The sequence below is a fragment of the Bactrocera dorsalis genome, chromosome 6 (genome assembly GCF_023373825.1).
Source record: "Bactrocera dorsalis isolate Fly_Bdor chromosome 6, ASM2337382v1, whole genome shotgun sequence".
Lineage (NCBI taxonomy): Eukaryota > Metazoa > Arthropoda > Insecta > Diptera > Tephritidae > Bactrocera > Bactrocera dorsalis.
In genome coordinates, this window is record NC_064308.1 from 4,597,891 (window position 1) to 4,622,063 (window position 24,173).

The following is a 24,173-nucleotide window of genomic DNA, read 5'->3' on the forward strand; positions in this document are numbered from 1 at the left end:
TTCTATTTGAAGTCTCTGCATCAAGGACTTAAACTGTACCGTAATGAATCCTGGTTTATTATCAATTGTTAACTTCTTTATATTAGGGAAGCTTTGTAATATTTCTAACACTTTATCTTCGAAATTAAATAGCTATCTATACACGTAACCAATTTTAAAGATTGCGCATAGAATATATCCATGTGTATCTGTACACCTTCCTCTGTAGGTATTGGGACCTCTCCAATTGGTATTTTTATAGGATGTCTATCATATTTGATTTTATTACATATGTCGCAATTCCTTACATATTCTTTGAATTGTTTTCTCATTTCAGGCCAATAATATTTTTTGCAAATTTGATCTAAATTTTCTTGGTAACTTCTATGTGCTCGTGTATGCGTTTGTTCAATTATAATTCCTTGGTCTTCTCTGTTTGTTATGTCAATTGCAAAATTTTTCGTATATATGAATTTATTAGTAAATGTTTCTCTTATTTTCGCTTGTAAAGGGTGATTTTTTAAGAGCTTGATAACTTTTTAAAAAAAAAAAACGCATAAAATTTGCAAAATCTCATCGGTTCTTTATTTGAAACGTTAGATTGGTTCATGACATTTACTTTTTGAAGATAATTTCATTTAAATGTTGACCGCGGCTGCGTCTTAGGTGGTCCATTCGGAAAGTCCAATTTTGGGCAACTTTTTCGAGCATTTCGGCCGGAATAGCCCGAATTTCTTCGGAAATGTTGTCTTCCAAAGCTGGAATAGTTGCTGGCTTATTTCTGTAGACTTTAGACTTGACGTAGCCCCACAAAAAATAGTCTAAAGGCGTTAAATCGCATGATCTTGGTGGCCAACTTACGGGTCCATTTCTTGAGATGAATTGTTGTCCGAAGTTTTCCCTCAAAATGGCCATAGAATCGCGAGCTGTGTGGCATGTAGCGCCATCTTGTTGAAACCACATGTCAACCAAGTTCAGTTCTTCCATTTTTGGCAACAAAAAGTTTGTTAGCATCGAACGATAGCGATCGCCATTCACCGTAACGTTGCGTCCAACAGCATCTTTGAAAAAATACGGTCCAATGATTCCACCAGCGTACAAACCACACCAAACAGTGCATTTTTCGGGATGCATGGGCAGTTCTTGAACGGCTTCTGGTTGCTCTTCACCCCAAATGCGGCAATTTTGCTTATTTACGTAGCCATTCAACCAGAAATGAGCCTCATCGCTGAACAAAATTTGTCGATAAAAAATTTTCGAACCGAACACTGATTTTGGTAATAAAATTCAATGATTTGCAAGCGTTGCTCGTTAGTAAGTCTATTCATGATGAAATGTCAAAGCATACTGAGCATCTTTCTCTTTGACACCATGTCTGAAATCCCACGTGATCTGTCAAATACTAATGCATGAAAATCCTAACCTCAAAAAAATCACCCGTTATTTCGTATAGATCCTCTACTGAGCAATGTATTGCCGTAACTATATTTGTTAGTTCAATGTATTCCTTTAATATTGTGATTAAATTATCAACAGTATCATATTAAATTAAATGTCTTATTTTTCCAAATTCTTGAATTTGCTCATGTATTGTAAATCTATTTTTACGTAGAAAAATTTGTTGTCATTGGTTTAATGGTTTTTTTGTCTCGGGTATCTGAGTATGATCACTACTTTCAGCTGAATGTTGAGTTACTGTGGTTGATGATTCGTCTGATAAATTATTAAGAAATTGTCGTGATAGAGCATCTGCTACCACATTTGTTTTACCTGGTTTATATATAATTTTTACTCCATATTCTCCAATTAAGGCATGTCATCTTTTCATTTTGGCATTTGGATTTCTAGGTGAGACTGCAAATGTTAGTGGTTGGTGATCGGTATGAATTTCCAAATCTGAAACTCCGTACAAATAATTTCTTAGATTTTTTAATGCCCATACGATAGCGTATAGTTCTTTTTCATTAGTCGCGTAATTTTTTTCTGTTGAATTTAATGTTTTAGATATAAATGTAATAGGTTTGCCTTCTTGGCTTAAGACTCCACCAATAGCTTCATTTGATGCGTCTGTCGTTAATATAAATGTTTCGTTGAAATTTGGTTGAATTAATTCGACTTGATCTACTAATATAGACTTCAATTTCTCAATTGCCAAAAGTCCTTCTTTTCCAATCTAATTTTAATTTTTTTAGACATTTGTTGTGAAACTCTTCCGTTTTCACCTGACAAATGTATTGTTAATGGTTTTGCTATTTTAGCATAATTTTTAATAAACTTCCTGTAATATCCAATCATTCCTAGGAAACTTCGTAACTGTCGTAAGGTTGTCGGAACCGGAAAATTTAAAATTGTTTCGACTTTTTTTGGATCTGTCTTTATAACATTATTTGCAACAATATATCCCAAAAATTCTACTTCTTCTTGGTAGAATTTAGATTTTTGTAATGAAATTTTCATATTTGCGGTTTTTAGTACTTCTATTATTATACTTAAATATTTTTTAGGTTCCTCGAAGCTTTTTGAAAATACGATTATATCGTCAATATAAACGTGACAAAATTTTTCAATAAAGTCCCTTAAAACATTGTCCACCGCCCTTTGAAATATACTAGGCGCTAGAGGTGGAGAAACATCGATGTTCACGGGCATCGATTTTTTCGATGTTTTTAGCGAAAACATTGATGAAACATCGACATTTTATATAAAAAAAATTAGCCGTTATTTTAGTTTGTTTGAACATTATTTTGATTTGTGATGTTTAAAAATTAAAAGTCAAATTTTCAACAAAAAATATACATTTTATTAATCACTTATCAAATAAAAAAGAAAACGAAAAACAAATTAAAATAAAATTGTTTATGATATTCATGTTCCACTTCTTTGGTATATTGTCCTATTCTTAGTTTGTAAATAAAAACTAAAAACGAAAACAAATTTAATATCAATGTTTCAATATATACATGGTCCAAAGAAAATATTAGTTCTTTAGGATATTGTGCTATGCCTACTATGCTATTGCTTATTTTACTATCCTTACTTACTATCCCTACTTTACTATCCTTACTTACTATCCCGAACTCTACTATATACATATATTACATATTATTTACATGTTTGTTTTTGTTTAAGAAGAGGAGCTTATCGACAACGGTCGATGATAGCCGTGTGCGACGCTCACTTATAAGTTGTCCAGTTTTACTGAAAACTCTTTCAGATTCGCACGAAGATGCGGGAACGCAGAAGTATTTTTTAGCTAACGTTTTAAACGCGTCGCCATCTGTAGTAATCTAAAATATAGTTAATACAATAAATTGGAAAAAATATGTTATTGCATAATTTCTTACCTGCCAGTACACAAGAGGGTCACATTTTTCCGGCTGGTTCTCCTTTTCAAAATGCTGTCTCATCAGGATAATGGCATCTGCCCAGGAAGAGTGCACCTTGTTTTGGCTTTTGACTTGTAGAAATGAAAATGGGCTTGGTTCCTGTGTTGGTGATGTTGGCGGATGTAGTGGGTTTGCAGGTAGTTGTGTAAACAGTTCATGAAGCACAGCTTTGACACCTTCTTCCGCATTAAAGGGATTACAAAATCCGTGTTTCTTAAAGCGGGGATCTAGTATGGTAGCAATTCGTGGTATTGTGCGTGTTTCATAGCTTGCGAGCCTCTTGGTAAGACTAAACTTGATGGTCGTCAATATGTTTTTGCCTTTTTCTGTGTTGACTTTAATAATGTTTATTTTATGATTCAGTTCGCATATGACAGGGATAATTATGGACGCCGATACCATTGTGTTTGTAGACACAGAAAGCATCGCCTCTTCAAAGGGGGATAGCAACTCGGAAATATCATTTAAAATATCCATTTCTGCAGCTGAAAACGGCAATGGAGCGCCACGAGAAGATACCAGAGCTAATGTAATAAATTCGTTTGTCTTCAGTATGCGCTTAATCATTTCGTATGCGCTGTTCCAGCGAGTTGGCATTTCTTGCAGAAGAGAATGCGGATTGTCCCCCTGAGCTTCCTTAAATTTCGAATATGCGATCTGGCTTCTCTTAAAAAAGCCAACTACCGACTTACATTTTGTAAGAATTACGTCGAAATCGGGCAATTTTAGAACATCTTGCACAATAAGGTTGATTGTGTGCGCTACACAAGGCAAGTGCTTATACTCAAGCAACTCACATGCTTTTAGCATCGTCACATCATTGTCAGTCACAACACAAACAACCTTATTCGCGACACCTCAATCATCAAGCACGTCCTTTAGTGTTTCAGAAATATTAATAGCATTGTGATTGGTAGTGTCAAGAAGTTGCCTTGTTGCTAAAATTGCCGACTCCAACGTAAAACTATTTAAAACAAAATGGCACGTAACTGTAATGTAACCTTCGTTTGCTTTGGATGTCCACAAGTCAGTCGTTATGGCCACAAAATCAATATCGTTAAGTATAGACTGAAGTTTATTCTTACGAGACTCATATTGAGATGGAAGCACTACGTCGCGCAGGTGTGACCTACTAGGTAACCTGTAGCGGGGGTCCATTTCTTTCATGAGCTCTTTAAATCCGTCGTCCTCCACACAAGAAAAAGGTTGAACATCGACAGCAATCATGTTCATGACCTTACTGTCTAGGAGACGTTTTCGATTGGAGTCATTTTCATAAAAGGAAACCGATTTTCCAACAAACTTTTCTAAGATGTTTGGTTTCTGTGCAGTTCCCCCAACTTTAAGCCGATCAGCATGAACGTGCTTTAAGTGGTCCATTAGATTTGTTGTGTTTCCACACGTCTTTATTGGCTTACCACAGTAATTGCATATCCCATGCGCTTTTTCGCTGCTTCTTTTAAAATGATCCCAAGCTACAGAAACATCACGCCTCCTCTTCTTTTGATCCTCATCAGGCTTTGGCTGTTCGCTTGCTGTTCCTGTAAGAATTAAACTGTATTAATGCCTATTCAATGCAAAAGCAAAAATGCATGTGAATGTGCATGTGCTTTTCTGCAGAAATTCATCTACAATGCTTTTCTGAAGATAAATTCGGATATTTAGTACTTACTTTTCATAAACCTGTCCATGTTTAAGTAGAATCACGTTCACGTCAACACCACCAACAAGTATAACTAAAATAATAATATTCTGTTAATAATTTATAATGAGATTAAATGATATATGTACTTACAATTCGACTGTCTTCCTCTATGTGCCTTAGAGATGGAAAAACATCGATTTTGCCCAGCTAAGCATCGATGTTGCCGATGTTTCGAAAACATCGATGTTTCTTCACCTCTACTAGGCGCGTTTTTTAAACCAAATGGCATTCTTAAAAATTCGTATTTTCCGATATTTACTGAAAATGCAGTTTTTTCAATATCGTGTTCCTTAATAAGGATCTGGTGAAAACCTGATTCCATTCGCAATTTCGGCGTACCGTCTTCATTTACACCTTTTTTTGGTACAACCCAAATTGGCGAATTATATGCGCTCTTACTTGGCCTTATTATTTTATTTTCCATCATTTTTTTTACCTCTTCGTTTATGAAGGAATTAGCAGAAAGAGGTATGGGTATTGTTTACTCCATATAGGAGTTTCGACAATTGTCGTTATTTCCGCTTTTATATCCGATCGAAACGGTAAATTCAAATTTATTGAAGAATGTATTTGATATATTTCATTTCTAATTTCCTCTCTTAAATTTTCAATTTCATCTTCGTTTATGTCGGTATTTCCTTCTACTGGCGCTTTAGAGAACTTTTCCTCTAAAATAATTTTTACATAGTTTTCCACTTCTATATTGCCGGTATTATCATCGGCTGGCGTTGTAGAACCACTTTGTTCCACAATATATTTTTTATTTAATTTTCCGGTATTATCATCGGCTGGCGTTGTAGAACTTCTTTGTTCCACAATATATTTTTTATTTAATTTGCCGGTATTATCATCGGCTGGCGTTGTAGAACTTTTTCGTTCCACAATATTTTTTACATAATTATTACTTCTACTCTGCTGGTATAAATCTTCAGCTGGCGTTGTAGAGCTTTCCTGCTCCACAGTATTTATTTTTTTATATTTGCCGGTATTTCCGTCGGCTGGCGCTTTAGAAGTCTTTGCTTCCAAAGTATTTTCGTCCTCCTTAACAATCTTTAAATCATCCTTACTTCCTTGATGCTCATATTCGCATCCTAAGCTATATATGTAACTATATCCTCCTCTTTTTCATTATTTATTATTAACTTCTTTTTTTCCAAGTTAATCACTGCATTAATGTCCTTCAAAAATTTGTATCCTATTAATAGGTCTGCTTCCAAATTTTCGATTTCGTAGAATATTTGTTTTTTACCGAATAATGTGATAATGTGATAATAGCGTATTATCGAAAATCCATTAATTGTTTTTACTCTCTTTTGTATATCCAATTTATTTTTATTTTTGTATATTCCTGATTTAATAGAGCAACTAGTTGCTCCTGTATCTATTAATATTTTAAAGTTTTGACCAGTAACCCTGTCATTTAGAAATATATATGGCAGAGTCAATTTTGACCTAAAAAATGATCCTCCTTAGTATTATTAATGCGCTGTGTCTTAGTCGGTGGCTGCACATTTTGTTGTGTACTTCCATGTGGCCTTTTTTCTAAATTGTTTTGATTAAAGGTTGTTGGCTTTTGCAACATACCGTTGCGCGTATGGATGCTTGAATCGACATCCATTGGTGTAGATCGTGGTTGGTTATTTTGATAACCCATTCTTTGGTTGTAATTTCCTTGTGGTTGGACTTGTGGGAACCGTAAATTATTATTAAAATTACCATTATTGAATCTGTTGTTAGAAGTGTGTTGCCTGTTATTATTGTTGGGATTTGAATAGTTTTTTCCAAATTGTAATGCGAATGCTGCTCGTATATTGTTGGATTCTAATCCTTATGCTTTTCCTAAAGCATTTGGTAAGTCGCTTGGCGATAGTGAAAATAAAATGTTTGCTAAGTTTCCGTTTAGCCCCGTTATAAATGTGCGTAAGGCATCCCGCCTATTTTTAGCACTAAACTCTTTAGTTACTATCTGATCCGTAAGTCATTATGGTTTTGTTTATTAGCAAGGTTAATTTCTCATTAACCTTATTATAATATTCAATTATGAAGTAATTGCCTTGACGCAGGATACTCATTTCTTGCTCAATTATATGAGCTGGTCGCTTATCGGCGTAAGCGAAATCTAATCGTGCTAAAATAGCATCAAAATTTAAAACTGTTCCGTGGTTGGACAAAATGTCATTAGCATCGTGATTAATTTTATTTCTTTAAATAGTCAATGCAGCAAAATACCTACGGCTGCCTCTTACGTATAAAATCATTGCATTGTTAGCCGATTCCCTCCAGCTAACATATTTATTCTGTTTTCCCCCAAATTCTGGTAAAGACTTTACTACTTCTAGGGATTCGTCACAGCGAATCTCTGAATTTAATACTGTATTTTTAATCTGTTATTGTTGTAGACTTAGTTAAGTCTTCTATTTGCCTGCACATTTCAGATATTTCTAATCTAAGAGATGCGTTCGTTTCGGCAATTAGTCTTGCGACTAAGGTCTCATTTTCGCTACTTAAAGCCATTTTTGATTAATTAATTTTTTCTTTTCTTTTCCTTTAAATATCGACAATTTTAAAATTTATGGTTGCCTTTACAGCAATCACAATAATGCAACCTTTCGTATTTTGGAGCACTTATATTACTTCCCATTTAAAACAAATCTTCCTTTTTTGTTACTTGTATCATCTCTATAGTCTCAGATATAATTGTCTCCTGATTATAGTAATCCTCAAGTGTGGCATTTTTATCTTTTCCTATATATCGAAAAACTTTTTCCATACATTTAATTTTAAGTTTATCTTTATTTAGATCCCCTTCTTTTTTGTTAATCCTATTGACTTCTACAAATCCTTTAGAAATCTCTAACTATTCTGTCTATTTCGTTATAGTCCAAGTCAGTTGGTAAAGCATCTGTCATTTTGTTGTTTTTTATATTATACTTTTTATTTTTGATCCTTTCTAGGAAAGGAGACTCTTTTATTCTGGAGGGTCTGAAGTTCAGAATCGCAGAATTGAGTTTTTGTTATAAATCGGAGGGTCCCCCTTGCGGTGGTGAATCGCGGTTTTACAAATATTTTACTATTTGGCTGGTAGAGCCTTCATTTAAAATTTTTAAGATTTGATTTAATATAATTTGTATATATTTGATATATGTACAATTTTTATTTTATTTTTAAACACGGACGGTTGTGAATGGCATGATTATTATTTTTATAATACTCACAGTAAACAATTTTTATACTTAATATAATTGGGTTTATTTCCCATTTAATTAATAAATATAGGTCTTATTTACAACTAATTGTATGTTGTTGCTGCTATTGCTGCTGTTGTTACCGTTGCTGTTGCTGCTGTTGCGGCTATTGTTGCCTTTGCTGCTGCTGTTGCTTTTTGAGTAGAATTTTGGCGGTTGGTTATGCGATGGTTGTCGTTGGCGGCCGTGTGTGAGGTTTAGATGAAATAAGATGTTTTTGGCGAAATTTCTGATTTACAGAAATTGTTTGATTATTTTGTTTTTATGATGGGCTTTCAGCGTATTTTATGTGGATGTCTTATGGATCCACACACTTTCTTTTATTTCTTTGAAAGTTTCACAAATGTTCATAAATATTCACTTTCAGTTTTTTTCTTCAATTCAAACTTTGAAATCACTTTTTATTTGCTGTTGTAGTTTTTTGTTTTAAATCTTTTTTTTTTTACTTTTCTCCCTATTTTTGGGATACTTGTTTGTTTAAAAAAAAAATTTAAAGCGTACTACCCCTCGCACGAGGTTTATTTTACGTTTAATGGTTCCGTCACCGGTGTTCATTAATCGCGACCGTTACGAACACGTGGCCTTAACGTTGGGCGCCATTTAACTTCCCTTGCGTGGGAAGTATTAAGAAATAAATATAGTTTAAAAAAACTAAAAAACACGCTTTTAAAGCATATCAAACTAAAAAGTGAAAAATAATTCTATGTATAAACTAACAATAATAATGAAAGAAAAATTCTTGCATTATTGTGAGAAAAGCGTGGCATGCTCGATATATGGAAAATATGTCACAAAGCACCCCAACTATATTTATTTTTAATTTTTTAGTTTGATGCGAGAAACCCCAAATTTATTAAAATATGAACTATGACATGTAGTATTCGTTAAGTAAATCGATAATTAGGCAGCATTTAATATCTACTCGTAACCTTTCATTGACTAATTGTTACATTATTTGCGACCAAGTTCTATTGACGACTTTACGAATTATTACTTCTTAATTGAATCATTTCTTCTAAAGCTTCACTGTTACATGGGGTTTTACCTGTCAACTTTGAACAGTCTAGTTCTTCAATTCGAATACCGTCCAAAGATCTACAACGACTAAGTGCTACATAAGCTTGTCCAGCAGCAAACAGTCGAGAGCCCAGATAAATTACTGCATGCTCTACTGTACAACCTTGCTTTTTATGAACGATCGACGCCCAACTCAGTATGCTATTTAAATGTCCCCAAAACTAGTTTTATATATACATATATGTTGCATACTTTTCGGTATGCTATTTAAATGTCACCGAAACTAGTTTTATATATATGTTGCATACTTTTAAGCGCATCTTTTTGGTGAGCTGCTTAAACTTACTGTCGCCTTCCTACAGTGTCTCTCAAATATTCTACGTTTCAGTACCACTTAAAAAAAGTCACAAACGTACATACATACATACATACATACATACATACAATTGAAGCTAATAAAAGCGTATTAAAAATGTATTCCATTCCGCTACGCGCGGTAGAAATAAGACATAAGTATTGGTTTAAGTGCGATAACATATGGTGCGCTTTGATCATCAAGATGATCTCTCAATACGCCGATTATACACTGATCTTTATTAGTAAAAGCACTTATATTTATATTCTTATAATTCTATGCTTTTTACTAAAGATGCTTTGGCATTACATTAAGTGATGAAATGCCAGAGCATTAGATTTCCAATTATTCTCATTATCAAAACAAATAAGGAATATTGAATTATGCTTACTTATCAAACACAAGTGATGTATTGATTTCTTATTAATTAAAGTATTCTGCTTACCAAGCAGTAATACTGTAAGAAGATACAATTTACGTTTATCCTTAAATCTCTGTGTGGCTGCTGCCGTTAACTTGTATACATATTTATGTACATTTGTATATATGTAAATATATGTCGTATCAAACCTAAGTATATAAAATGCATATTTAGGTAGTAATACAAATCTTATTGAGTTATATACATATTTGCAAAGTTTTAATGGAATTCATCATAAACTAGGTAAATTTTAATATAACTATGTACATGCTTGTGTACTTAGTATATGCTTTGATACCAAAATATTTACGGATCATATACCGTAGAAACTCGTTTATCCGGCCCTCAGTTATACGGATTCGCGATTATCCGGACTACCAATTGCGACCAATTTATATGTACCTACGTAGAAATTATTAACGTGTCGGAACTTGCATATTCCGCTCGCGCAGTGTGTGGTCGCTGCCGCTGCCCCGCGCGTTTCATTATTGTTTTAGTTCATTTGTAATTGTGACTCCGCTCTGACGTGCGTGTCACGTCTACATATTTAAACCTGCCAAAGCATAAGAGACAATTTAACGACGCTATATGACTTTATGTAAAACGTCAGCTAAAACAGGGTTGCAATTATATTTTTCCATGACTTGCACGCAAATATACATGGTTTTTCTTCTTCTTAATTGGCGTAGACACCGCTTATGCGATTATAGCCGAGTCAACAACAGCGCGCCAGTCGTTTCTTCTTTTCGCTACGTGGCGCCAATTGGATATTCCAAGCGAGGCCAGGTCCTTCTCCACTCTGCTTCCCGCGGCGGGTACTGCGTCGAATACTTTCAGAGCTGGAGTGTTTTCGTCCATCCGAACAACATGACCTAGCCAGCGTAGCCGCTGTCTTTTAATTCGCTGAACTATGTCAATGTCGTCGTATATCTCGTACAGCTCATCGTTCCATCGAATGCGATATTCGCCGTGGCCAACGCGCAAAGGACCATAAATCTTTCGCAGAACTTGATATCAATATCATCGGCATACGCCAGCAGTTGTACACTCTTATAGAAGATGGTACCTTCTCTGTTGAGTTCTGCAGCTCGAACTCCTTTTCGTGCTGTCGAAAGCAGCTTTGAAATCGACGAATAGGTGGTGAGTGTCGATTCTCCTTTCACGGGTCTTTTCCAAGATTTGGCGCATGGTGAATATCTGGTCGGTTGTTGATTTACCAGGTCTGAAGCCACACTGATAAGGTCCAATCGGTTTGTTGACGGTGGGCTTTAATCTTTCACACAATACGCTCGACAGAACCTTGTACGCGATGTTGAGGAGGCTTATCCCACGGTAGTTGGCGCAGATTGTGGGGTCTCCTTTTTTATGGATTGGGCATAGCACACTTAAATTCCAATCGTTGGGCATGCTTTCATCCGACCATATTTTGCAAAGAAGCTGATGCATGCTCCTTATCAGTTCTTCGCCGCCGTGTTTGAATAGCTCGACCGGCAATCCATCGGCCCCTGCCGCTTTGTTGTTCTTCAGGCGGGTAATTGCTATTCGAACTTCTTCATGGTCCGGCAATGGAACGTGTGCTCCATCGTCATCGATTGGGGAATCGGGTTCGCCTTCTCCCGGCGTTGTACGTTCACTGCCATTCAGCAGGCTGGAGAAGTGTTCCCTCTTTAATTTAAGTATGCTCTGGGCATCGGTGACTAGATCACCTTTGGGGGTTCTACAAGAGTATGCTCCGGCATTGAAACCTTCTGCAAGCCGCCGCATCTTTTCGTAGAATTTTCGATCATTACCCCTGTCGGCCAGCTTATCAAGCTCTTCGTACTCACGCATTTCGGCCTCTTTCTTTTTATGTCTACAGATTCGTCTCGCTTCCCTCTTCAACTCTCGGTATCTATCCCATCCCGCACGTGTTGTGGTCGATCGTAACGTTGCGAGGTAGGCAGCCTGTTTTCTCTCCGCTGCGACACGGCACTCCTCGTCGTACCAGCTGTTCTTTTGCACTTTCCGAAAACCAATGGTTTCGGTTGCAGCTGTACGTAAGGAGTTTGAAATGCCGTCCCACAGTTCCCTTATACCGAGTTGTTGACGAGTGCTCTCAGAGAGCAGGAGTGCAAGCCGAGTAGAGAATCGTTCGGCTGTATGTTGTGATTGCAGCTTCTCGACGTCGAACCTTCCTTGTGTTTGTTGGCGTGCGTTTTTTGCTGCACAGAGGCGGGTGCGAATCTTAGCTGCAACAAGATAGTGGTCCGAGTCGATGTTAGGACCTCGGAGCGCACGAACATCGAAAACACTGGAGACATGTCTTCCGTCTATCACAACATGATCGATCTGGTTGGTAGTTTTTCGATCCGGAGACAGCCAAGTAGCTTGATGGATCTTCTTATGCTGGAATCTAGTACTACAGATAACCATATTTCGGGCCCCGGCGAAGTCGATCAGCCTCAACACATTTGGGGAAGTTTCGTCATGGAGGCTGAATTTACCGACCGTAGTACCAAAGATACCTTCTTTGCCCACCCTGGCGTTGAAGTCGCCAAGCACGATTTTTACATCGTGACGGTGGCATCTCACATAAGTGCGCTCCAAGCACTCATAAAAGGCATCTTTGGGCACATCGTCTTTCTCTTCCGTCGGGGCGTGGGCGCAAATCAGCGATATGTTGAAGAACCTCGCTTGGATGCGGATTGTGGCTAGACGTTCATTCACCGCAGTGAATGATAGTACTCGGCGACGGAGTCTCTCTCCCACCACGAATCCCACACCAAACCTGCGCTCCTTTATATGGCCACTGTAGTAAATGTCACAAGGACCTACTCGTCTCTGTCCTTGTCCCGTCCATCGCATTTCTTGGACGGCGGTGATGTCAGCCTTTGTTTTCACGAGGACATCAACCAGCTGGGCAGCCGGCACCTTCCCAATTAAGGGACCGGACATTCCAAGTGCATGCCCTCAATTCGTAGTCCTTATTTCGTTTGCCATGGTCGTCATCAAAAGGGGGGTCTCTCATCCGAGGCTGGTTATGACTATTCACTGGGCGTGTTTTTTTACGTGGCGGGTCCCAAACCCAGCGCACAACCCTATGCAGGGGGATGTTTCGCCTTCTCACTTTAGCTCGCCTTCAAACGGATGTTCTTAGGCTACTCAGAGGATACTTGGTCAAAGACCGGAAGTCGTGAGCTGCTTGAGTCACATGTAAAAGAATCGTTTCTGGCCACTCCCAAGTGAATGGCAATCAGAGAACTTTCCTCACTTGCGTGAACTTCTACACATGACTCCATCCTCCATGGTTTTTGGTCTGACATATTTTACAGCCCTTGCAAATAATTTTCTGCGTGTGTTTGTTGTTGTGCCGGTGCACCGAGAGGAAATATATGCAATTCTTGCACCGTGCAAGGGGTTTGCAAGAGCGAGAGAATACCCCTAGAGTGATACTGTGAGTCTACTACAACTGAAACGAATTCGTGATAAAGCAGCAATGAAGAGATAAATATTTTAAACCAAATTAAACTTATTATCTACCTACTTATTTCATGATTACCAAATGCAAATTACCAAATACATATTGTACACAAATTATTCGTACATACGTACCTAAATATTTTATTGTATTTCATGATTAATGCTGCAGTTTAATATTACGTATGTAGTGTAATCTAAGAAAATATGTCCATACATACATAAGTAAGTGTTCATTTCTTAATAAACATTGATTTTCGTTGCAGGATATGAATATCTATTTGTTTTTCTTCATACATTCGATTATCCGGATTTTCGATTATCCGAATGCCTATCGACAACAATTAGTCCGGTTAATCGAGTTTCTACTGTATGTATAAATTATATGCCGAGTCGGTTGCGCATAGGAAATAAACGAATCAGGAGGCATAAAATTGTTTACATTGGAATTAGCATTATTTTTCTCATTTAACACTGAAAATGCTCAATTCTGCTATTTTCGTTGTGAAACACGCTTATAATTTGTCTGTGGTGAGACTCTTCCATCTCGACCGAGTTACCCAAAAATATTTTTACGATCTCCGCGCCGTGAACCTTCTCTATGATAAACGTTCTCTGATATAAAGAAGGCTCAATTGCGGACAGGCGTGTGAACTGTCAAGAGCTAACAAAATGCTATTAATGGATTTCATCACTTTTGGCTGAGAAGGAGAAATTTTAACAGAGATAAGTAAACAGAGCTGAGCATTCAATGAAAATTATGCTCAGAAATATAAGAATATTTCTATTACAGACGTATGCTGCTCTTTTGCCTATATTTTTATACGTTTACATGCAATCATATCAATTGATATGAATATCATTTTACGAATTTTTGTGAATTCATGCAAAATTGATAATATTATAATGAAATTATGCTATTTTCAAGGTAATATTTGTAGTTAACGTGCAAATAAAAGCTACTTTTAAATTTTTCTAATATATGATAATATAATATTATTTCATATACAGGTATGTATATATGCTAAAAATGTGATATATTATCGTAATATCCTAAAAACATAATATATTACAATAATGATATATGTAAATCACACCTCTTATCATTTAAATCTTTCATACGCATCTATCCTGCAGATATATATGCAAGTACAAATCAGTTTCAAATCAAGATATTATCATTTATCAATAATATAAAAAGCGCGCTTCTCTATATTTACGTACACACATACATATGTATGTTTGTATGTGCGTATGACATTCTCACACAAATAATATATGTATGCGTACGCATGTAAATCAAAAAATACAAAAATTCTTCTGGAAAAACAACAATAGTCTCAAAAGTCATCATACATACTTACAATATGAGTACACACAAACAATGCATACACAACATACATACTTACATGCGTTCACATGTGGATATGTCACCCGCAAAAATTACAAATATTGTTCTACAAAAACAACAATCGTTTGAAAAAGCATCAGAAACCGATATGGCAGCCAAATTGCCGACGCCAAATTTATAGTAAATTACACAACAACAAAATTTTCATTCAAAAAGCATATTCGATTCATTCATAAAAGCAGACGACATTACATCTCCCCGCCTTGCCTACAAGCATTTTTTGCGACGATTTCAAAAGCTAAAAATCATAAATTGAATATATTTCTGAAATGTATGAGAAGGAAAAAGTGTCAACCCCGCAAAAATAAGTATTAAAATATATTAGAATACAATTGACAACATAGTTTATTTGTCGATTTTCAAGTCAAGAAATATTTCAAAGAAAATGTGCAATATTCCCTCCGCTTAAATGAAAACCAAATCGCCCCCTTATTACTCTTAACGGCCTATATTATATCATGCTGCATCTCACGATTTGTTTTTTGAAATACCTAGAAATTATTGTTTTAAGTACGATTCATTTAAGTATCCGCAGTCGCTTATGCACCGTAATATATCCTTATTTTTAACTAATTACAAATATCTGTATCTTTGAATGTGGCACATAACCAGGATTGACTGTATTTGTCAAGGAATGTAAAAAATATTTTGTAATTCTGAAATATTTTTACGCAGCTGCGTTGATATGTATGCAAGCTCACACACAAACATACATATTTACGCTGGTTTGTAGGCAAAGCTGTACAGCGGCAAGGGAAGCGGTTTCGGTACAGCTCCGATTTTGACTTTTTGACAAAGTTTAGTTGTCCGTGACAACGGAGTTTTTGTATGAAACAATGGGTGCATATATTTTGATACGTCTTAACGATTTTAAGTCCGTCAACTCCTTACTTGGAGACAGGTTTGCGAGAGTTGACTTTGGCTTGCTCAATTTGCGTTGCTTAAATTAAATTTACGAAAGAAGGACTATAACGGTTGGCAACAGATATGTATATTAAGAATCGGTATGGCGAAAACGAAAAAATATATGTCGATTCCCAAATATACGAAAGCCAAACCAATAGCAATAAAAGTTGGCAACAAATATGTTTGGAATCGGTTACGAAAACGAGAAAAAAAATAATATCGATTCTCAAGTATACGAAAGCCAAATCAATAAATGCGCAAAATGAGCAATATGTAGCACAAAAAAGTAATTTAATCGCAAAATGTCCGAACGAAAATCGACAAAAATTGCGAAAAAACGACCGATAATTGCAAACGCGGATCGAAAAAATTGCGAAAAAATATAATAATTTAATTTTGTAATTAAGAATTGTTCACCTTTATTTCAAAATAAAAGGCTACCGCAAAATCCCAAATCCCTTATTCACTTTGAATTCGTACATACATACGTATATGTAGAAGTATGTTTAATATAGATATGTATGTATGTAAACTAAATACAATACAATATAAAATAAATCAATATAATATGAAATGAAAAGGGGGAGAGGGAACTGAAAGTGCACTTGTTTTGTTGTAGTTTTTTTTTTTTTGCTTTTTTAGGTTTAATTTGTTCAATTTGTTTTTTCGCACTTCACTTCCGAAGACCGAACACCGAAAAGAATTGACAGGCAATTAGTTACGATAACGAAAGTTAGTACTAACAAGATTAGTTGGCACTTTTAGAAAAAATTAACAAAATCCACGCACTTAGTCCCTGCTCGGGCGCCATGAAAATTCTCAAGCGGTTTTGAGAAGCGATAATAAAAACTTAGGAATGCGCGAATAAAATTAATAAGCCTAATTGCCTGTTACAAATAATAGCGATAAAAAATGAAGACGCTTCCGGTCGTTTACACGGTTCAATTACAATTGACTTCTTTATTTCTTATTCTAATTGCTAAGCCTAAATCTTAAAACTAACGGCTTAAGCTAGTGGTATTGTAAATATGTACATATTACAAGGGGTAAGTAATTATCTTTCGTTAAATATTGTAATAGATTAAGGTAAGTAATAAATGAAAGTAATATAAATGTACATATTATTAAGGTAAATATATTATTTTGTAGAATTCAATATTTATAAATTCAATTTCATTATTCATTGTAATAATTTAATATTTAATTTTCTTATATTTAGTTTCAGATTTACAAAGATGTCGCTTGGCGCAACAGTTGTCTGTTGTACTAGATTCCAGCATAAGAAGATTCATCAAGCTACCTGGCAGTCTCCGGATCGAAAAACCACCAACCAGATCGATCATGTTGTGATAGACGGAAGACACGTCTCCAGTGTTTTAGATGTGCGTGCGCTCCGAGGTCCTAACATCGACTCGGACCACTATATTGTTGCAGCCAACATTCGCACCCGCGTCTGTGCAGCAAAAAACGCACGCCAAGAAACACAAGGAAGGTTCGACGTCGAGAAGAGGCAATCACAACACACAGCCCAACGATTTTCTACTCGGCTTGCACGCCTGCCCTTTGCGAGCACTCGTCAACAACTCGGTATAAGGGAACTGTGGGACGGCATATCAAACTCCTTACGTACAGCTGCAACCGAAACCATTGGTTTTCGGAAAGTGCAAAAGAACAGCTGGTACGACGAGGAGTGCCGTGTCGCAGCGGAGAGAAAACAGGCTGCCTACCTCGCAACGTTACGATCGACCACAACACGTGCGGGATGGGATAGATACCGAGAGTTGAAGAGGGAATCGAGACGAATCTGTAGACATAAAAAGAAAGAGACCGAAATGCATGAGTACGAAGAGCTTGATAAGCTGGCCGACAGGGGTAATGATCGAAAATTCTACGAAAAGATGCGGCGGCTTGCAGAAGGTTTCAATGCCGGAGCATACTCTTGTAGAACCCCCAAAGGTGATCTAGTCACCGATGCCCAGAGCATACTTAAATTAAAGAGGGAACACTTCTCCAGCCTGCTGAATGGCAGTGAACGTACAACGCCGGGAGAAGGCGAACCCGATTCCCCAATCGATGACGATGGAGCACACGTTCCATTGCCGGACCATGAAGAAGTTCGAATAGCAATTACCCGCCTGAAGAACAACAAAGCGGCAGGGGCCGATGGATTGCCGGTCGAGCTATTCAAACACGGCGGCGAAGAACTGATAAGGAGCATGCATCAGCTTCTTTGCAAAATATGGTCGGATGAAAGCATGCCCAACGATTGGAATTTAAGTGTGCTATGCCCAATCCATAAAAAAGGAGACCCCACAATCTGCGCCAACTACCGTGGGATATGCCTCCTCAACATCGCGTACAAGGTTCTATCGAGCGTATTGTGTGAAAGATTAAAGCCCACCGTCAACAAACTGATTGGACCTTATCAGTGTGGCTTTAGACCTGGAAAATCAACAACCGACCAGATATTCGCCATGCGCCAAATTTTGGAAAAGACCCGTAAAAGAAGAATCGACACGCACCACCTCTTCGTCGATTTCAAAGCTGCTCTCGACAGCACGAAAAGGAGCTGCCTCTATGCCGCGATGTCAGAATTTGGTATCCCCGCAAAACTAATACGGCTGTGTAAACTGACGTTGAGCAGTACCAAAAGCTCCGTCAGGATCGGAAGGACCTCTCCGAGCCGTTCGATACCGAAAGAGGTTTCAGACAAGACGACTCCCTATCGTGCGACTTTTTCTATCTGCTGCTGGAGAAAATTATTCGAGCTGCAGGACTTAATTGAGCAGGTACAATCTTTTATAAGAGTGTACAGCTACTGGCGTATGTCGATGATATTGATATCATCGGCCTCAACACCCGCGCCGTTAGTTCTGCTTTCTCCAGACTGAACAAGGAAGCAACGCAAATGGGTCTGGCAGTGAACGAGGGCAAGACGAAATATCTCCTGTCATCAAACAAACAGTCGTCGCACTCGCGACTTTGCTCTCACGTCACTGTTGACAGTCATGACTTTGAAGTTGTAGGTAATTTCCTCTATTTAGGAACCAGCATTAACACCACCAACAATGTCAGCCTGGAAATTCAATGCAGGATTACTCTTGCCAACAGGTGCTACTTCGGGCTGAGTATATGGTGCAGAGGCTTGGACGATGACAACAACCGATGAGTCGACGTTGCGAGTTTTCGAGAGAAAGATTTATGATCCGATGGAACGATGAGCTGTACGAGATATACGACGACATTGACATAGTTCAGCGAATTAAAAGACAGCGGCTACGCTGGCTAGGTCATGTTGTCCGGATGGATGAATACACTCCAGCTCTGAAAGTATTCGACGCAGTACCCGCCGCGGGAAGCAGAGGAAGAGGAAGGCCTCCATTCCGTTGGAAGGACCAAGTGGAGAAGGACCTGGCTTCGCTTGGAATATCCAATTGGCGCCACGTAGCGAGAGAAGAAACGACTGGTGCGTTGTTGTTGACTCGGCTATAAACGCGTAAGCGGTGTCTACGCCAGTAAAGAAGAAGAAGAAGAGTTCTCATCGCATCCTTCACCAAGTCGTCAAGTAGTTTTTCATATTCAGCTGTAGAAATAAATCCCCCATATTTTGGCTCTTGTATGCGTTGTCAATTAATGGTTTGTCTTACATCATCTTATCTCCGCAAGCCCATATTTCAACCGTTTTTGTGGTGTCGGAAATCCACTTGTCACTTGTGTATTTATTTTTATTCTGTTCACAGATTAATGCAACGTCTATTTTATTTTCATGTATGTTTTAAGTCAAAAGATCCTGGGCCGCTTCGCAGTGGTTCATGTTTATTTATTGTATTTTCACCTTCTAGATTTTTTGACTGCTGCTGTATATATGGGACATTCCCGGCTTTCTCTCTGATAGACTATGTTAGTACTTCCACTGTGGTTACATGCCTTGCAGGAAGGATTGTTAACACAATCTTTGGCGAACTGACTCTCTTCTCCGCATTTAATATAGCACTTGATCCTGACTTCTGGATTGCTGCATGCTTTCACCACATGTCCATAATCTAAACATTTGAAACATATCTTCAGCTGCGCTTTTTCTCGGATTATACAGATTGTCCAGCCGATTTTATTCCTTTGTGCTGTCAGTAGGTGCTTTGCTTCCTGTGCATGAAGGCTTATGATTGCTTTTTGAGTGCCCGCATATGCTGGTCTGATGTTTTTAATGCCTTCTACACTAAATAGACCAAACTCTTCAAATTATGAACGAATCGCTTGTTCTATATCCTCTTTCATCGTTATATCGTCCAAGTCACGCACTTCTACTGTAGTTTCTTGTGTTAGAGATCTTATTTGTGCCTGATCTTCTTGTATCTTCCCAATCTCCTCACTATATTCTTTAGTACTTTCTGTCTGCGCTTTGTTTAGCTCTAACAGTATCTCTCCTTTAGCTGTCTTTTTAATTCTTGAGACATTTTCGCCAAGCACTTGCAGATTTTCGGCGTAAGACATGTCTCCGGTTTTTGCGATAACAATTGCTTTTGGTCGAAGGCGTGGAACGGTGTTTTCCTTTTTCTTATTTTTCTTGTTTTTATATTTTTGGGCTTTACTTGGTGTCGTGATCCAGGTATCTTACCTTGTCGCATCCTTTTCTCCTCCCCCGGGATTTCTGCTTTGATCTGCTGTCACAATTAGTTCGTCATTAGTTGAGCGGAGAGCACCTTCACTGGCGATCTAGCCAAACGCGAAGCTTTTTAAAGGGGTCTACTCCTGAAATCGTAAATTGACTGGTGACACCGCTAAATTTGTTGCTGCTTTTCTTGTTGTTGTGTGTTTTTTTATGTCTCCATTTATCAGTTTAACCAGCGCATCGTCTGTGGGGGGACGGGCCAAAATAGACAGGAACGGGCATACCCTCGGGGGCTATGTCCCTGCCGCAGTTCCCTGAGGCCTGTCCTACGCTTTACAGGTTCCGGAAAACTCGGACGAACCGGCGATCGCCCGAGCAACGCAGTGAAAACAGCTGGTGATGCTTCAAGGGACTCCCAATGCACCCCGGTATGGACCGGTCAGAAGCATCATAAGTCGATGTGGAGCCTAATTGGCGAAGCCCAAATGTAGTAAATTTTACAACAAAAACGATTTTATTCATAAACGCAGGCGCATATTCCACAAGCGACCTCGCTTCATGAGCATGCCTTTGCCAACAAGCATCTCTTCGCGACGATGGCAAAAGCTAAAAATCATAAATTGAACAACTTTCGGGTGTTTGTTTTAAGAAAGAAGTGAGAAAAGTGGCAACGTAGCTGTTGTCGATTTACAATATTTGTCAATTCTAAAATATTTTTCCGTGGCTCGCAAAAATCTGCGTCGATATGTATGCAAGCTCATATAAAAGCAAACATATTTACGCTTGTTTGTAGGCGAAGCTGTTACAGCGGCAAGGGAAGCGGTGACAATCGGCGGCCATTCGTTTATTTTTTTCGGCACAGCTTGGATTTTCTACCAGGAACACAATGTTGTGACGCTTTGTCGTCGCGTCAGTGCTTCAATAGGTTGACTCTTTGACAAAACGTGAGTTTCGGCTATTGGTTGTCCGTGATATGCGTGCGACACTTGTGTTTATGAATATGTGTACATATGTATGTATGTGGCTCGCATTGCTTTCGTAAAGATACAGACAAGTGTGCCAAAGAAATAATATATAGGCTGCTAAATATATTTCTGGACTAGGCAACACTAAGTATTGCCAGGTGCAATCTGACATTTCCATTGGAAAGTTTGACATTTTTTAGCATAACATCACTCAGAACGTTTTGTCATTTAATCGTGAATTGTTTTATTTACAGGGAATTAAAAAATTCATCTCGGCCAAAAAATGGAATTAACTCGTGAACATTTTCGTGCGATCATTTTACACAACTTTCGACGGGGATTATTGCGACAAGAGTGCATCGATGAACTAAAATCTTTGTATGGCTATGAAGCACCATCCTATAGCACTGTGAAAAACTGGTACAACGAATTCAATTGTGGCCGATGCTCGCTCAAAGACGAATTCCGTGAAGGTCGTCCAAAAACAGCCGTTGTGCCAGAAAACATCGATGCCGTCATGTAACATACCTTCAGATAGAGGCACTCCTATGCATTTCTCCCACCAGCATACATTCGATATTGCATGAACACCTGGCCGTAAAAAAGGTTTGTTCTCGTTGGATCCCGCACAATTTGACAAACGCTCAAAAAAAGGCTCGTGTGGATTGGTGTAAAGAAATGCTGAAAAAATACGATCGCGGTGCTTCAAAAGACGTTTATAAGATCGTCACAGGTGACGAATCATGGATCTATGCGTATGAGCCCGAAACAAAACAGCAATCGACAGCAATATTTTCATTATTAGGCCAGAAATATATATACCAGCCCTCGTATATGTATGTATATGCCATAGAAATTCTATTGCTACAAATATAGAAATGATAACGAAATAATGCGAATATACATATTTCATGAAGGTCATCAATTTTCTTTGAAGAAATGAAGTTCATTTGGCACATCTTCACTTTGTAATAGTCGAAATAAATATAATTTATTTGAAATATTAATTTATTTATAAATTAAAATTAAGGAGAAATAAAATTTATATTATAAATAAAGTTATTTTTACCTAATTGTTCCCGATTTTGTAAAAAAAAAAAATTTTTACCATTTTTCGGAAAAAATTGTTCATATAATATTATACCAAATAATCACGTATTAGTATGTGACTCAGAGAATGCTTTTTTACATTCTCTGTGTGACTTTGTATATTTTTCTTCAAAGCATTTCTCTTTAGTTATTCTCGCATGAATTCAGTCGTTTTACATATATTTCTATCATTGAACGTGCTTATTTCTGAAAATAGTTCGCTAATAGGTCGCTGTCGAACCTGCACCTTCTCTACGCTTAAAGTTATCTGGATTTATAGTAAGGAATTCCCCTCATAACCACCGAAGTCACGCTGTAAAATGTTACCATTGTTTACAGTTCTCTCACATATTCAAACAGAGAATATGAAGAGAAATAAATGTATGTATGTATTTACGGCGTACATATGATGACATGGCATATATGCCAAAGCAGAGAATATGAAGAGACATAAATATTACGTATATATGCATGCATGCCCATAATTACACTCCCAACGAATGTAAAGAATTTCGTTTTGCTTGTTTAAATTTTTGCTTTCAACCAGGCAATCGCTTGTATGTGCAATGTATGCATATAGCTTTGGTGTTAAAAGAACTCAAGCTTCTTTGCTTGGCTCTTTATTTCCACTTCGGAGTTAAAATAAAAAAAAAGAGTTTCCTTGCTTAGTTCTATACTTCAGCTGAACCAATCTTCATTTCAATCTGTGCAGCTTACATTCTAAATTGATGTGCGCGCAGGCACTTATACATTTATTTATACTAACATACATACACACATCTGCATGCATGCCATAAGAATTTGTTTTGTCAGCAGAAAATGTGAAAGCATGTATTTTTTTTTTACGAGGAGGAAGCATCGAAAGCCTGGGGGATGGTTGAGTGACACTTATGTGTACGTAATGGTCAAAATGCAGTTACAAGTTGCATTTACTTGGCGCCACCTCTGTTGGTATAATAACCCCCCTTGTACATTGTTCGTCACCAACCATTCCCGTCACGTCAATGTTCGTGTGTTTGGGTGGTGGTTGTTCGTTATATTTAACACCTCTCTTTTCCGCCGCTGTTCGCTAGCACGTTGGGATTTCATAACCCTGGCTGCCACTTCGCAAGCCGCTTTCCACTTCTCTGCTGATTCAACCATTTGGTTTACCAAGTTATACGGAGTTGGCTCTACACCGAACGCATTTTTTAAGTGTTGCCTCTCATGATTATTTTTCGGGCAATAGAAAAATGTGTGTTCTACATTTTCGACGGTATCGCCTCCGCAATAATCGCATGTGTCGTTATTTTCGTGTCCGAATCGTTCCAAATACGCTTTGAAGCGGCCATGTCCTGTGAGGATTTGAGTTAGGTGGAAATCTACCTCACCGTGTGGTCTTATTAGCTATGGTTCAACGTTGGGGATCAGTCGGTATGTCTACCGCCCATTTTCGTTTTCCTGCCAGCGGTTTTGCCAGTGATTCACCGTCTCTGCCCTTGCAATTTCTTTCAGTGCATTATGCGGTAACCTGCCATTTGTAAGACATCGAGGTCTAAAGGGTGTAGGCCCGAGATTATAAGGGCAGCATCTTCCGATACTGTGCGGAACGCAGAGCATACTCTCAGCACGCAAGTAGCATATATAGAA

The 24,173-nt window shown here is 37.7% G+C and overlaps 2 protein-coding genes across 2 annotated transcripts in view; one reads left to right on the forward strand and one right to left on the reverse strand.

Annotated features, from left to right (window-relative positions):
- The window catches only part of LOC125779129 (uncharacterized), a 530,169-nt gene that overhangs the window by 434,958 nt on the left and 71,038 nt on the right, over window positions 1-24,173 (forward strand). The gene's annotated exons all lie outside the window — the stretch shown is intronic.
- LOC125779141 (E3 SUMO-protein ligase ZBED1-like) lies at window positions 2,859-4,817 on the reverse strand. The gene is made up of 2 exons (XM_049459778.1): window positions 3,324-4,817; window positions 2,859-3,266 (listed from the first exon to the last, which is right to left on the reverse strand). Exons 1-2 carry the CDS (start codon window positions 4,173-4,175, stop codon window positions 3,075-3,077), a joined length of 1,044 nt encoding a protein of 347 aa, XP_049315735.1. The 5' UTR covers window positions 4,176-4,817; the 3' UTR covers window positions 2,859-3,074.

Excerpts from the sequence above, each read along its gene's own strand:
- LOC125779141 (XM_049459778.1), bottom strand. The coding sequence starts at position 4,175 with ATGCTAAAAGCATGTGAGTTGCTTGAGTATAAGCACTTGCCTTGTGTA. Across the intron at positions 3,267-3,323 it reads ACCCTCTTGTGTACTGGCAG|ATTACTACAGATGGCGACGC; the intron begins GTAAGAAATTAT and ends ACTATATTTTAG.